The 15316-nt window shown below is 40.0% G+C and overlaps 1 protein-coding gene across 4 annotated transcripts in view; it reads left to right on the top strand.

Annotated features, from left to right (window-relative positions):
* PHF20L1 (PHD finger protein 20 like 1) overlaps positions 1–15316 on the top strand; it is a 63912-nt gene that overhangs the window by 23151 nt on the left and 25445 nt on the right. For 3 of the 4 annotated variants that reach the window (XM_070940327.1, XM_070940325.1, XM_070940326.1), the window contains 5 exons: positions 415–477; positions 5479–5686; positions 9301–9426; positions 11090–11172; positions 14848–15100. In XM_070940327.1, coding sequence (XP_070796428.1) covers positions 415–477; positions 5479–5686; positions 9301–9426; positions 11090–11172; positions 14848–15100 — 733 coding nt within the window. The remainder of the gene's footprint in view (positions 1–414; positions 478–5478; positions 5687–9300; positions 9427–11089; positions 11173–14847; positions 15101–15316) is intronic. The other variant, XM_070940323.1, reaches the window with a different exon arrangement.

The raw sequence follows: 15316 nt of genomic DNA, 5'->3' as shown, positions 1-15316 counted from the left end.
CCTGAGATATCAGGCAGTTTATAGTGTTGTGTAATGAATACAGATTACGCACAAATCAGCGTAAAAAATAAGATACCAATACTTATCTCCTTTATCTTAGACGTTATAGCAGGTTCCATATTTTGTAGTGACGAGCAGTTGTTTTATATGTGTCTGCTTTCTAGCCTTGAGGTAGTCTTTATTTATTAAACTTGGCTGACTAAATCTTGACTGTAAGCAGAGACGAGATGGTACCAACGTGATTTTGGCCGCAATAGTTTTGCAGCTCTCAGGTGATTGTTCCCTAAAACGGTTGCGTTTGGGAGGGCAAGAAATTGCGGAAGGCTGGTGGAATGGCGTCATCCAACTGAGAGGCATGTGGTGATAACTTGTCTTTTTGTTTCCATGTTTGTGTTTTATCTTCGATACGATTAGGCGCGCGAGAGGCAACAGATAGCACCGGAGCTGAGATTAGTGACGGATAACGAGCCACGTGAAGTGAGTTTTGTGGGATTGTTGGAAGGAGAGGGAGGGTTCTTGGCACACAGGAAGCGGAAGCTGAGGAGAAAAACCCACGAAAATCTGATGTGGCCAAGACCAGCTGAAGAGGTGTGACAATAGGTGGAAGAGCTCTGAGAGAGAGGGGCAGAACTGTGGTAGAGCCGTGGAAGGTGAGAGCATCAGCCCGTCAGAGTGAATAATGCTTCAGGTGGGCTGTCCGTAGAGTGGACAACGGTCTCGTCTGAACATGAGCAGTTTATACGGGTAGTCCTTGACTTACGCCCACAATTGAGCCCCAAAATTTCTTGTCACTAAGCGAGACAGCTGTTGAGTGAGCTTTTGCTCCATTTTACGACATTTCTTGCCGCGGTTGTTAAGTGAATCGCTGCAGTTGTTAAGTTAGTAACGCAGTTTGCTAAGCGAATCTGGCTTCCCCACTGACTTTGCTTGTCAGAAGGTCACATAAGTTGATCATGTGACCCTGGGACACTGCAACCATCAAAAATATGAATAGCACTTTAGACTTATATACCGCTTTATAGTGCTTTTATAGCCCTCTCTAAGCGGTTTTATAGAGTCAGCCTATTGCCCCCAACAATCTGGGTCCACATTTTACCCACCTCGGAAGGATGGAAGGCTGAGTCAACCTTGAGCCTGGTGGGATTTGAACTGCCAAATTGCAGGCAGCCGATAGTCAGCAGAAGTGGCCTGCAGTACAGTACTCTAACCACTGCCCCACCGAATCAGTTGCCAAACCTCTGACTTTTGATCACATGACCATGGGTAATCACAACTGTGAAAAAAATGGTCATAAGTTACTTTTCTCAGAGCTGTTGTAACTTTGAATGGTCACTAAACGGACAGTTGTAAGTCGAGGAGTACCTGTAGTTGCTGCTAAAGAAGTCATCGGTGGAGCTAGGAACTTAAGAGGTGGTGGTATGATATTTTAGTTTTGTTTCCTCATGTTTAAAGCTGTAAAATTGTGAGGTATGGCTCTAATAAATTCTATCCAGTGAAAACAAATGTTGTAGATATGTTGAGGGTTTGGGCAATAATTCAGACAGTTATAACTGTTGGCTCGTTTGACGTCTGAGACATCAGTTCTCCAAAGTGAAAAATAACTTAGAATATTTAACAGAGTCTAACATTAACAATAGAGAATTAACCTATAATACATGTAGTTTGTTGGATGTAAATCTGCAGTTTTATATACACACAGAAGATGCTGTCCTTACAGGTATGATTAAAATAGGTGGGATAATAGTAGAAAGTAGAAGATGAAATTCAGTAGACCAACCATCCAAGTTTGATGAATATTTCTTCTAGGAAGGCACAACTTTGCATATTAACTTAGAAGAAATTAAAAAGTTTCCTTCCCTCTGTACCTTTGTGTAAGATTGTTTGTCAGGCCTGGAAACCATCTTCTGTATTGGGCCTGACATTGCTTTTACCACAGAAGACAAAATGCATTTTCTTCATTCATGCCTACAGATTTGTCAGACTTTGAGTGCAAACGTAGACCTGCAGTCATATCTTTACATGTGTGTGGCTTTTAATGTACATATGATAGAATCGTATAATTGGAAATTTTCAATTAAGCCAGTGAATCCAATAACTTGCTCGGTATAGAAATTCTGAATAAAGCATCCATGACAGATGCCTCCCCTGCCTGTATCTGAAAACATCCAATGAAAGAGAAATCATCCATCATCATCATTTAACGACTCCATAATCCCTTGACCGGTGGAGTCTGGGCAACTGAATGGAGCTAGCAGAGTGTTTTTTTTTTTAATTTTATTTTATCTTATACATCCAACAGACATTAAATCTATAGCGGTCTACATCACAACACGAGAAGGAAATAAACTTGTCCCATTACATATATAGCATAATGTACAAAAGTCCATTACATATACCAATTGACATGCTTATCCAATATCTCTATTTATAGCTCGATTTGAAGTCCAATTATACCATTGACTCCAAGATAAATAGTAATCTGTGTCCCCCCCGTCCTTTGAATAACATAGTAAGTTGATCTGATTCCGCACAATTCATTATTTTCTGAATTACTACTTGTTACTAGTAGCAGAGTGTTTTAATGACCGGATGCCTTTCCTGTCGCCAATGCAGAGCTTTGTTCCGCAGATATATTCTTCTTGTGCCCAGAGAGAGAAATATCTGCCTCTACCTAGGATCAAACAGCCTCCAGATTGTGAGGCGAGAGCTCCACCTCTAAGCCACCACACCACTCTAATGAAAGAGAAGTCATTCCCCTCTTTATAACTGATTCCACTATCAACTTACTTCTTTTGGTAATCGATTCCACTGTCACAGAAAGTTTTCCTAACATCCAACTAGAACCTAATTTTGTTTTGTCCAATACCGTAATTCTGTGCTATATATTCTACTATGATAGAGAACAGGTCTTGATCTTCTGTTCCCTGTTCCGGTTCTGCTGCCATATTCGCTTCTGTCATTTTTGAACAAGTCTGAGAATGCTTAATTTTCTGAGTCTCTCTGTGTGAGACTTAGATCCCTGCTCTGGCATCATTCTTCTAGATTCTCTAAATCCTTTTTCTTAAAATGTCCAGAATTGGACCAAATATTTGAATATGGTAGTGATTGTGTTACATGAGTTGGAAACTGTAATATATTACTGATGAATTTTTTGCATCCAGATCATAGGGATTCCTATTCATCTAGTGATTAATTACATTTTCAAAATATTTTCCGCAAAAAGTTATCATCAGCCTGGCGCCCGCCACCTTCTAATTGTGCATTTGATTCATATTTTCCTCCTCTATGTAGAGCTCTTCATTTGTCCTTGATTACATTTCATTACATCCCAACCCCTTTTTCTAGCCCATCGAGATCATCGCAAAGTTTGTTTTTTGCCTTCTTAGTGGTCCCACTCAATTTCATGTCGTCTGCAAACGTGGCCTTTCTCTTCGTTTACCATTTCATCCCACTCTAATGAATTGTTTGAACAATTTGGACAAACCAGGAAAAACACTTCAGAAAGCATACTCAAATGAGAAAAATCCCCTACTAGGCTGACTTGAACAGTAATCGTTGATCAGAATTAATAGAATTTTTTTTTTAAAAAAAAATGCTTTGTAAAATATGCATTCTTAAGAACATCTGACCAAATGTTCATCTGACAAATCCACAATGTTGATCTCTGTGAATTTCCGTGGTCCCTAATTATTATTGTTCACTTTGTGACTTATCCTAGAATGTACCAATATATGTCAGAGTGACAGCTATGTGTTGTGCGTACATTTATGCACAGTAACAGTAACAGAGTTGGAAGGGACCTTGGAGGTCATCTAGTCCAACCCCCTGCTCAAGCAAGAGACCTATACTAGGGATTTGAACCACCGAACTGCCAACCTTTCTGATCGACAAGCTCAGCGTCTTAGCCACTGAGCCACCTAGCCAGGCACAGCCACCCAGCAGGTGTTATCTATGTAGCATTTCAGAAACAACGTCCTAAAAGATACATTAGAATTCACAGGTAAAAAACACAACTTGTCTCCATCACCTTAAAGAAAGTATATCTTTGTCAGAATGGTGTCCCAATTCAATTTATTACAATCCTAGAGAGAGACCAGAGGCCAGAACAAATGCAAACACTCAGTAAATATACAATTACAAATTATGGTACAAAATAATAAATAACAGCTAAAATCTATGATAAAATCCAGTCTGTCAGTTATACATGGTCTAACTATACTAAAGTTATAATCCATAAACTGTGTGGCCCGTAGTCAGTTTAATACTAAAAGGGAAAGGAATAAGCAGTGCAAAGGGTTTGCCACATTTGTTGTATAAAATAGCTATGGTGAATTAGACATGTGTTTCCGATGAATCCCCAGAGTTGCTGTGCAGAATTTAGCCACCTGCGATGTAATTATGTTCGTCCTTAAATGACGTAGAAACAGCAGAACCTGAGGCACAGCCTAGCCTGATGCATATTAGGGTAATTCTGATTTGATTTTTAATTACAATAGATATTCTGAGATTTCTGTAGCTATTGTAAAGCAGTTAAGACAATTCAAAGTCTTCTTGGGGTATAAAAGTTTAGAAGATAATGGAAAATAGCTAACTACTTGTTCTGGCCATTTTCCTTTAAAAGACATCCAAAGAATCTGGGCTAAATTAGTAATGGGTATACTAGTGGTGTACGGATGATACAGTTGCCTTAATAGGATTTTATTTATTTTTTTCCTGGCATGAAGGTTAACTTTGGCAAGCAAAATATTCGTTAATATTTGGAATCAAAGAGTTGGCACAATTTCCATTTCAAAAAATGGGAAAGATTTCTGCCCAAGACAGTAAAGGGCTGGTTAAATAGATAATTTTATTTATTTATTCAACCTAGATGCGGCCTGATTCAAAACAAGGCCATTGAGATTGATACACAGATAGTCAAATCTGACATGGGAGGTTTTCTGGACAGTTTTATACAGTAACTTCTAGGCTCTTGATGCTATTGCTCACATTTTCACTGCCAAACCTTAATCTGTTAAGAGAAATAAATGGGGGTTTGGAAAGCTATCATATATATGGAAAGTTCCAGAAAACTGCAGTGTTCTGTTTTCTCTGTAGATCGCACTGTCTCTCGGTGGTTTTCTAGAAGTCAATTTGGCAAATCTAAACAAGTCAGCAAGAGCTGTTTAGTCTAAAACATGACAACTAGCATGGCCCAAATGAGACATAGAACATTCTAGACTTTTTAACAGCATTTAATTCCTAGAATGAAAGCTTGGCCACTCAGGATTAACTAACCTGTCATCAAAATCCTTGTTTCTTTCTTTTTTTGTGCCATATACATTTAAGTATCAATTTACAAGAAACAATAGAAATTCAAGAGAGATATTCTTCAGCATGAACAATTTCCCCTTTATGATACCTTTCTTTTTAACAGTTTTCTTCACACCTGGATTTTAATTTGAGGTGATTGTTTCCTTTTGTTTTCTCCCCTTTTCAAAGGATTGGATAGCTTTGGTCAAAGCCGCCGCAGTGGCAGCCGCGAAAAACAAAGCAGGAGTTAAGCCACGGACAAGCGCGAACAGTAATAAAGACAAAGAGGAGAGAAAGTGGTTTAAAGTACCTTCAAAGAAGGAAGAGACCTCAACCTCAGCAATTGTCCAGAAAGTCCAGAAGAAAGAAGAGCAGCCCACATCCAGCGAGACATTTGGTATATAAACTATAATTTATTTATAAGGGAAAAACTATGCTTTTCCCTTTAAAATATGTATTGATTCGTTTGTTTGTTGATTACATTTACCCGTATTTTTCGGAGTATAAGAAGCACCAGAGTATAAGACATACCTTAGTTTTTGGGGAGGAAAATAGGGGAAAAAAATTCTGCCTACCAGGTATTCATCTGGCTAGTTCCAGCACATTAGCTCGCTCGCTGATTTTGAGGTTGGGGCTAGTTGGGGCTAAAAAACATCTTCTAAAGCACAGCTGATCGTCAGAGGAAGCAGCAATTAGAAAAGCAGGCAAAGCATGGAAGATCACTTTGCTCATGTTGGGGCTGAAAAACAGCTTCAAAAGCACAGCTGATCCTCGGAGTGAGGTCCAGTGACTAAAGCAGTCAAAGCGCGGAAGGGGTAAGAGAAGGCAGCAGCTGTTCTGGGTAGGCATTTTGGGCACCGTACGGGGTTTGGAGTATAAGATGCACCCACATTTTCAGCCTCTCTTAGGAGGGGAAAAAAGTGTGTCTTATACTCCGAAAAATACGGCATATGCTGCTGTGCTGCCCCACTCACTCACACACACGTCAGTGTGGTTTAGAGAGTTTATTAATGTTCCCCAGCAATTCCCTTCACCCAGAACTGTCCCAAATAAATCCAGCCACAAGCAGGCCAAGGAGAGTCCACAAGGCAATGGCCAATAATCCATAAAACAATGGAAAGTTGCTCCAACCAATAAGTCCAGCAAACAAATTTAATCCACCAGGCCAAACTGAAATATACCCACAAGAGCTCACTTGGCAAGAGAAGTTCAAAGTCCAGCAGGAAGCATGAGAAACAGACAGACCCAGCCAGAAACCAAACACGTTGTTCCCAGCAATGCCTCCTTCTGCCTGCTGTGACAAATAGCTTTCCGGTGCAGCCTATCAAGATGGGTGGGGCCCAAGTAATCTTTTGCTTCTGATCTCTGTTGCTTTTGACTTTTCTCTGCCTGCGTGCTCTCGGATCCCCCATGGAAGGCAGCTCCTCCTCCTCTTCACTGACCATCCACCCCTACAAACTGTCCCCAGCTGAAGCCCCTTGTAAATCTTTCGGCCAGCTTTTCCGACATGACAGGAATGAGCTCACCTTCTCTTGAGCCGACCTCCGAGGAAGAATCTGAGGAGTCGTCCACACAGCTGCCCATCTCACTGTTGAAGCAACTCTGGGTGGGCATATCAATTACAGGTAGTCCTTCACTTACGACCACAACTGAGCCCCAAATTTATGTTGCTCAGCAAGACACTTAAATGAGTTTTGCCCCATTTTACATCCTTTCTTGCCTTGTTAATTGAATCATTCAGTTGGTAAGAAAATCAATGGCTTCTCCCATTGACTTTACTTGTCAGAAGCCATCTGGGACAGTTACAAATGATGATCACATAACATACACACCCAGGATTGGTCAACTCTTACCAATATATGCCAGTTGCCAAGCGTCCAAATTTGAATCACATGACCATGGGCCTGCTGCAATGGTCATAAGGGTGAAAATGGTCATAAATCACTTTTTTTTCAGTGCCGTTGTTACTTCAAAGCCACTAAATGAGTGGTTGTAAGTCGAGGACTGCTTGTTTTAATAACCCATTGACATTAGTCTGTGATCCTATAATGGCGGTTGCTTCTATGCTTCTTGTAGTTGTTTAACAGCAGGTTGCAAGCACAAAAAACCATCTGTTTTGCCTGATACCACTTCATATTAACTGGGCTTTTGAGAAATGCTTGGATGAATCTATATGAAGTCCCAGCCATGATGTGATCAGGAGATTTTAATTCTGTCTTTGTGAAACACTACTACTCTCTCTCTAATACATGAGTAGGAACAAAGATAAGAATTTGGGTGGGCTTCTTGTATTCATATTTTTATCTCCTGCTTGTCTTATGAAAGAGCAGGGAGGGGAGCATTAATTAAGGTTACTGTGGCAAGGATAACAAAGGAAATGTTGCTGCATTTGTCCCAGGAGCTATCAGTTTGAGATATACTATACTGTTGCCATTGCTGCTCTTGTGATTGTTGTAAGGCTTTTGTATAATTTATTTATCAAATTTTTAAAACTGCCCATCTTACCTCACAGAAAGACTCTGGGTGGTGTACCATAAAAGATAAAAAGAGTATAAATAGTTAAAATTTCAAAAGAGGCAAGATCGATTAAAAATTAGAGAGTATGTGTTGTGTAGCTTAAGAGACCATCTCCCTGCCCAAGCCTCTTATTAAGCTGTGTATCTGAGTGACAATAGTGACAGATTTTATTTTCCTGGGCTCCAAGATTACTGCAGATGGGGACTGCAGCCAAAAAATTAAAAGACGCTTGCTCCTGGGGAGGAAAGCTATGGCAAATCTAGATAGCATACTAAAAAGCAGAGACATCACCCTGCCAACAAAAGTGCGTAGAGTCAAGGCGATGGTTTTCCCAGTTGCAATGTATGGCTGTGAAAGTTGGACCATAAGGAAGGCTGAGCGCCAAAGAATTGAGGCCTTTGGTGCTGGAGAGTCCCTTGGACTGCAAGACGATCCAACCGGTCAGTCCTAGAGGAGATCAACCCTGACTGCTCTTTAGAAGGCCAGATCCTGAAGATGAAACTCAACTACTTTGGCCACCTAATGAGAAGGAAGGACTCACTGGAGAAGAGCCTCATGCTGGGAACGATTGAGGGCAAAAAAAGAAGGGGACGACAGAGAACGAGGTGGCTGGATGGAGTCACTGACACAGTCGGCGTGATCTTAAATGGACTCCAGAGGATGGTAGAGGACAGGAAGGCCTGGAGGAACATTGTCCATGGGGTCCAAATGGGTTGGACAAGACTTCGCGACTAACAGCAGCAGCAACAACAACAACAACCTCTTCAGAAGACTTAGATGAAGATAGAGGCTCTGCAGAGCCTATGACTGATATGAGATAGTTTGGGGAGGGGTGTCCCCAGTGCTTTACTCCTGGGAAATTTGTTGTTCTTGCTGAGGTCATTCTAATAAGGTGCAGTTCGGGATTTCATGGCTTCCACTGACTTCATGCAGATCGTTTTAGAACGTACCCATGTCATGTCCTCGCTTTGGGAGATGTGCAGTTTTTGTACGCTCCTTAAACCCATGTTTAAGGAATAAATTGGCAACTTAGCAGTTCTGTAGGGTCCCCAGGTTGACATTGAACAGTCACAGAACATCTGGATCAAAATGGAACTTTCTGTCAGCTTTGGCTGTTAAACCAGGTGGTTCCCTACTTAGAAGAGAGAGCCCTGGCTTTGCCGTGCACTGGAAAGTTGGATTATTGTGGCGCACTGCTCATGCTCTTCAGTCTTCATGCACTCACAGACCACCATCCAGAAATTGCAGATAGTCCTTGGAAGAGCTGAGTCAGAATTGCTCTGAGGAGAAAGACAGAACATTCCAGAGCTCTCTAGAATTTACTGTCCTTAGAACAGTATCTTTTGCCCAACCCTAATAAAAAAATTATCTCCAGAGATTTAATTACGATTTCTAATGTTATCTCATAATAGTATATGGAGGTAACTATATTGTAAGTATTTACCCAGAGGAACTTTTCAAACGGTGTTTATCATTTCTTCTTCTTTTATGTAGGATTTCCTCTGGTGGATGTCCCAAAGATTGCCTTTGTACAGGCGGAGAACGCATTAGCACACAAGAGGAAAAACAATCTAGGCAACTCATTTCAAGCAAAGAGGGCTCGTCTTAACAAGATCACTGGTAAGTTCTCATTTCAGATCAGCTGTGATGGTTGTTTAATCTGGCTCTCATCTGAACAGTTGCATGGAACTAAGAATGTCTAGGCTAGTCTTCTCCAAAGCACCTGAAGGCAAGATAAGAAGCAATGGATGGAAACTTATCAAGGAGGGAAGCAGTCTAGAAATAAAGAGAAATTTCCTGACAGTTAGAACAATTTATCAGTGGAACAACTTGCCTCCAAAAGTTGTGGATGCTCCAACATTGGAAGTTTTTAAGAAGAGATTGGACAACGCTTTGTCTGAAATGGTATAGGATCTCCTGCCTGAGCAGGGGGTTGGACTAGAAAAGGGGTGTCAAAATCAATTTCATTGAGGGACGCATTAGGGTTGTGTTTGACCTTGGGGGGAGCATGGGATGTGGCCAGGTTGACGTCACTCGTGTCAGGAGCACCTGTGGTTGCCCCAGCTCTGTTTTTGCTGGCAGAGGGTTGCAGGAGGCCGTCGCAGCCGAAAACAAAGCTCGGGGGGGGGGAGCCGGAGCCGGCCCATGGGCCATTAACAATCCTGGACTAGAAGACCTCCAAGGTCCCTTCCGACTCTGTTATTCTGCTCTGAATAACGTAACTTCTGACTAATAGCAGTTACAGTTACAGTAACAGAGTTGGAAGGGATCTTAGAGGTTGTTTAGTCTAACCCCCTGCTCACGCAGGAGACCTGTACTAGGGATTCGAACTGCCGACCTTTCTGATTGACAAGCTCAGTGTCTTAGCCACTGAGCCACCTAGTCAGGCAATTTGCAAGGAAAAATAAAACTGGGTTACAGAATCTCAAAGCTTGTTAACTCTCTACTTAAGAAGAAATACAAACAATGTAACTATTTCCATCATAAAACCAACAAGAGCCAGTTTGGTTTATTTATTTATTTATTTTATTTATTTATTTTATTATTCATATTTCTATGCCGCCCACTCTACGAGGACTCTGGGCGGCTTACACCAAAGACAGTATACTAAATAGCATATTGCCCCCAACAATCTGGGTCTTCATTTTACCCACCTCGGAAGGATGGAAGGCTGAGTCAACCTTGACCCGGTGAGATTTGATCCGCTGATCTGCTGAACTAGCAGTCAACTGAAGTAGCTGCAGTACTGCACCCTAACCACTGCGCCACCTCGGCTCTTACCGAGGTTAAATCTTTAGTGGTTAAATCTCTATAACCTTGAAATCAGGAGAGCATGAGTTCTAGTCCCCCACTTAGGCGTGAAAAACCAGCTGGATGGCTCTGAGCCACTCATTCTCAGCCCAACTCATCTGACAGATTTGTTGCTGTGGTTGTTATTCTAACTTACATGGTTGCCCACCTATCCTAGAAACTCTTGGCAGCAAACAAAGTAAAAACATGGCATTCCATTAAAACAAAAGAGGAAAAAAAATACCAAAACCCATCATAAGTACATGCCAGTTGCCAAGTGTATGAATTTTGATCATGTGACTAGGGGGATGCTGCAACGGTCATAAGTGTGAATAAAGGTCATAAGTCACTCAACGAATGGTGGTAAGTGGGGGAACCACCTGTACTGAGAATAAGTACTTGGATCTACCTGTAGGATCATCATCCTTGACCAAACGTCATGGCGGTTATTTCAAAAGAGTCCTATTTTTCTGCTCTTTTTTTTTTCTTGTAGGATTGTTGGCATCCAAAGCTGTCTGGGCTGATGGTGCTGAAAAGAAAGAAGACCACAAAGAAGCAGCTCCAGTCTTGGAGCAGGTATGAAATTGTAGAGTTGATTCTTTTCCGAGGGCCATTCTGGAACGTACTATGGGAAATACCAGATCTGTGATGTGAATATTGTCTTGCTAGGCAGAATCCGAGAGGGGCACTAAAGAATGCTGTGTATGTATATAATATACCTCTGCATAAATGAAGGTCATGAAAGTAAATCTGTTGCTCCTAAGGGTGCCTAACTCCAGAAGCCAGTTTGAGATTCTGTCTGGATTGGACTTCTGCCGTTTGCCTTTTAGGTCAGAGAGTTGGATGTCTTAATTTATGGTTACCTTTCTTTTTAACCGTCTATGGCAGGGGTGTCAAACTCACGTTGTCATGGTGGTGTCACGTGATGTATCGGGACTTTTTTCCCCGTTCGCTAAACCGGGCATGGCCAGCACATGATGCATCCGGCCCTTGGGCCCGGAGTTTGACAGCCCTGGTCTATGGAGATTCTCAGTCATCCAGGTCATGGTTGTCCCAAAGGCGCTTTTTTTCCCAAAGGCGACCAGACTATCTTGGGTTTTTTTTTCTTCTTGAAAACGTTTCTCTTCTCATCCAAGAAGCATCTTCAGTTCATGAAGAACAGAAGCTGCTTCTCGGATGAGAAACGAAACGTTTTCAACAAAAAGCAAAAAGTCCAATTGCCTTTTGAAAAAAGCACCATTGGGATTTTATTTTTAATTTTCATTAGCAAAACATTCCGAGAATCAAAACAAAAAACTGGATGTCTTTTCCCAAATACTGTTACACTATAGTTGAAATAGTGCCAACAAGTGACTTAAAAGACCCTTGATGCAAATTGAAGTTGTGCTTTCACACAGGGGTTTTGACATCTACCAGAACTTCTTCATAGAGAAGTTTCCTTTCTGTTGTAAGAATTGGTGGTTGTGAACGTATATGTGTTTATGGAACTGTTCAATGAGCCATATTACTAACCCTCCTCCTCCACCTTCTCCTCCTTGGGTTAACCTCTAGATTTTTAAATAAATATTAAAAAAAAAGGAAACACATTAAAAACCTCTTGGGGATTTTGTTTTAGTTCACATCTAAAGCAGAGATGCCTGCATTCTCTTTCATTTTTCTGCTCCATTGGATTTTCTCTGCCTTGCATTTAATGCATAACTATGACTTCTAAGAACAAGGCTAGATAAGTTGAGTCTACTAAGAGGATAGTTTGCTACCCTCAGTACATTGGAGTGGTTCCCAGGAAGTCACACCAATGTTGAAATATGAGTTTTGCAGATCTTGTTTGTAAGCCACATAATGTAAAAAAATTATTTTTAAAATTAAACGTGGTTCTAACTTGTAGACTGTTCTTAACACTAGAGATTTAACATCTTATAAAATACGGATTGGAAATGATAGAAAATGATAGGAAACATATAACCAAAGAAAATTGGTACAGAAAAAATTGGAATTTGAAATGGAAAGAAATTTGTTGCCTGAATGAAAGAAATAATAGTTGATTAATGAGAAGTCAGAAAAATATAACATTTTTTTTTTTAGCTTTTAGCCAACCATGGCATGGCTCCATCCAAGTATCAGTTATAGGTCTTTTAAGTTATACATGCTTAGACAAAACTCTAGTTCTTTTTTTAAACCTGAAGTTGTAACCATAATTTAAGTGGGTTTTCAAATGATGGTTATAAAGAAAATACATTTGGTTAATACCGGTGTGTGTAGAGCCCAAATCATGGTTTATTCTGGGAGGACCCAAAATCTGGGTTGAAAATTTGTTTTCTAAGGCATAAATAATTTTTTTTAAGGAATCAGTGGCTTCATAATGCCAGTCTGCCTGCAGCTAAACATTGATGGTTAAAAAGACATAATGAAAAGAAATTCAGATTGTCTCCTCTGGTTGTTAATTTCTCTTCCCGCCTTCTGGTTTACAATATCTTAAACCTAAACCCTCAGGTTACATGTCACAGATACAGTAGTCACTTAATTGTGTTGTTAGGATCCAGCCTTGTGTTTACTTTTGAACAATATCTGCTTAGATTGACTAATTTTCATTAAGGTTCTTTCTCATGTTTAATTTTGTCCTTGTTAAAAGAGGTTTAAGCACCTTATTAGAACAAGTTTTCAAAACCTTGTTTTAAATAATTTTGTAACTTTGAAAGTAATGGTTTCTGTAGTGATGTCTTTCACACGTGAAGATGAACAATAAAATCATTTATTTACAAGCTATGGCTCTAATTAATTTCTGGCAATTTTCTTACCAAGCTTTAGCTATGGTTCTAGAGTCTTCCAGTTGTTTCACATGAACAAATGATGCTCAGTGGACATGCATAACTGGTCCAGGGATAGCATGGGTGACAATTGAATGGAATGTTTGCTCCACCAGTCCTTTACATCATATTTCCATTACATTGAACGTAGCAAGGACATTGAACCAAAACCACATTCTGTCTTTATCAAGCACAACACTAATCCTATTGTGATTGGGGCAGTTTCTTTGCATAATCCATGCACATGGCTATGGCTGTTTTGCCTTCTTTATCTAGTCACCCGTGCCTAACATCCATCTTTTGATGTAAAAAGTTCCAGCCTGGAGAACACGGCTTTGCCCATGAATTTGATTCTTATTATGAAAGTTTGCTTGTTTTGTTTTTAATGCTTCCTGAATTTTCCCCAACGCTTTAATGAAATGCTTCCTGGCACAATATTTACCTCTGCTAGATGAAAATGTTTTGAACTGTCTGTGTGGGATAGCTCTCTAGACATGTATGTCAAATGCTGGTATTTGTAAACTGAGGTCATGTTGATGTGACAATTCATGATGTGTGTTGAACAAAACAGATGTGGGGGCATTACATTTTGAAAAAAAAAATATGCTTTGCTTTTCTGACTTGATAAGATGACGCTTGTTTTGTTATTGCTTTTCATTGACAAAATTTTGTGATGCTTATGACAGCTCATGTGTAGGTGATATCCAGATTATGTGCTAAAATACAGAATGTAGTCGACGGTTTAAAAAAAACAACAAACAAACAGACTAAAGGGACCCTGCCAGCCTCTTCATGTCTTGTATTCAGACTGACCTACATACGTGGGAATTTGTGGATTTTAATAATCACTCATGTAATGCTAAGATTTTGAATTTAGCAATCAGGAAGTTTTATAACACATCAGAGATTTATAATCGCAACCGCTTGATTGTGCTTTTTAAGAAATGTTGTAGAAATTCCTGATACGGAAATATGGCAAAATTTGGTCAAGTCAAACAGATAATTAGTATGTTTGGAAGAATTATGGTGCTCAGTCAGTAAGAATGAAGAGAGGTGTATGGCTTCACATCCCGATCCAGAGATCAGCATAAAGAATAAATTGCAGATGGAAGGATTTTCTTCAAACATGGAAGAAATCCCCTTCTTTTCCACCTGCTGATGTTCAAGAACATTATTCCTCTGTGAAATGAAGGGGTAGATGTTGACAAAAGAAGCCTACAACATGTCACATCTCTCCAGCTTCTGAGGAGATCACTGGATTGGGATGATGGTCTTTGGCCGAGTCCCTTTTTAAATATTAAAATGCTTAATTTTTAATTTTTCTTTCCTTCTGAAAAATGTTTAAATGCTAAAGTTGCTTTTATTTAAAAAAAAAATCAAAAATAGAATGCAAGAGCTGCAGTGAAGAAAATGCAATAAAAGTATCAATTTCTTATTATTTATTCAGGAGATATCACCTAAGCCTCAAAGTCAGAAAAAAAATGAAGCTGATATTAGCAGTTCTGCCAACATTCAGAAATCGGCACTGCTGCCCTCCAACTTGTCTTCAGGAAAGTCTCGCAGCAAGAAATGCAAACAAGAATCTGGAGATTCTGCAGGGTGTCTAAAGCCCCTTAAAACACCATTTTCCCCAGAGTTAATACAAGTGGAGGATTTGACCCTGATCTCCCAGCTTCCTTCTTCTGGGATAAATAAAACTAGTGAGCACAGACATTTTAAAACATAACCGTAATTGAGAAGTCATCATTGGTGGGTGGTGGGTGTTTTGTTTGAATATGGCTTGTTGATCATGAGTAGATTTTTTTTGAAAAAGAAAGAAAGAAACGGGACTTCAAGGAAGGTATGTCATGGAGTCTTTAACAGTATTGTAATTCAATTCACCAGAAAAAAATATATGCAAGAAATAGAGATTTCTT

Source organism: Pituophis catenifer, unplaced genomic scaffold (genome assembly GCF_029215685.1).
Source record: "Pituophis catenifer annectens isolate HBS135680 unplaced genomic scaffold, rPitCat1.0.hap2 SCAF_3, whole genome shotgun sequence".
Taxonomy (NCBI): Eukaryota; Metazoa; Chordata; class Lepidosauria; order Squamata; family Colubridae; genus Pituophis; species Pituophis catenifer.
This window is presented reverse-complemented; position numbering and strand designations above follow the sequence as displayed.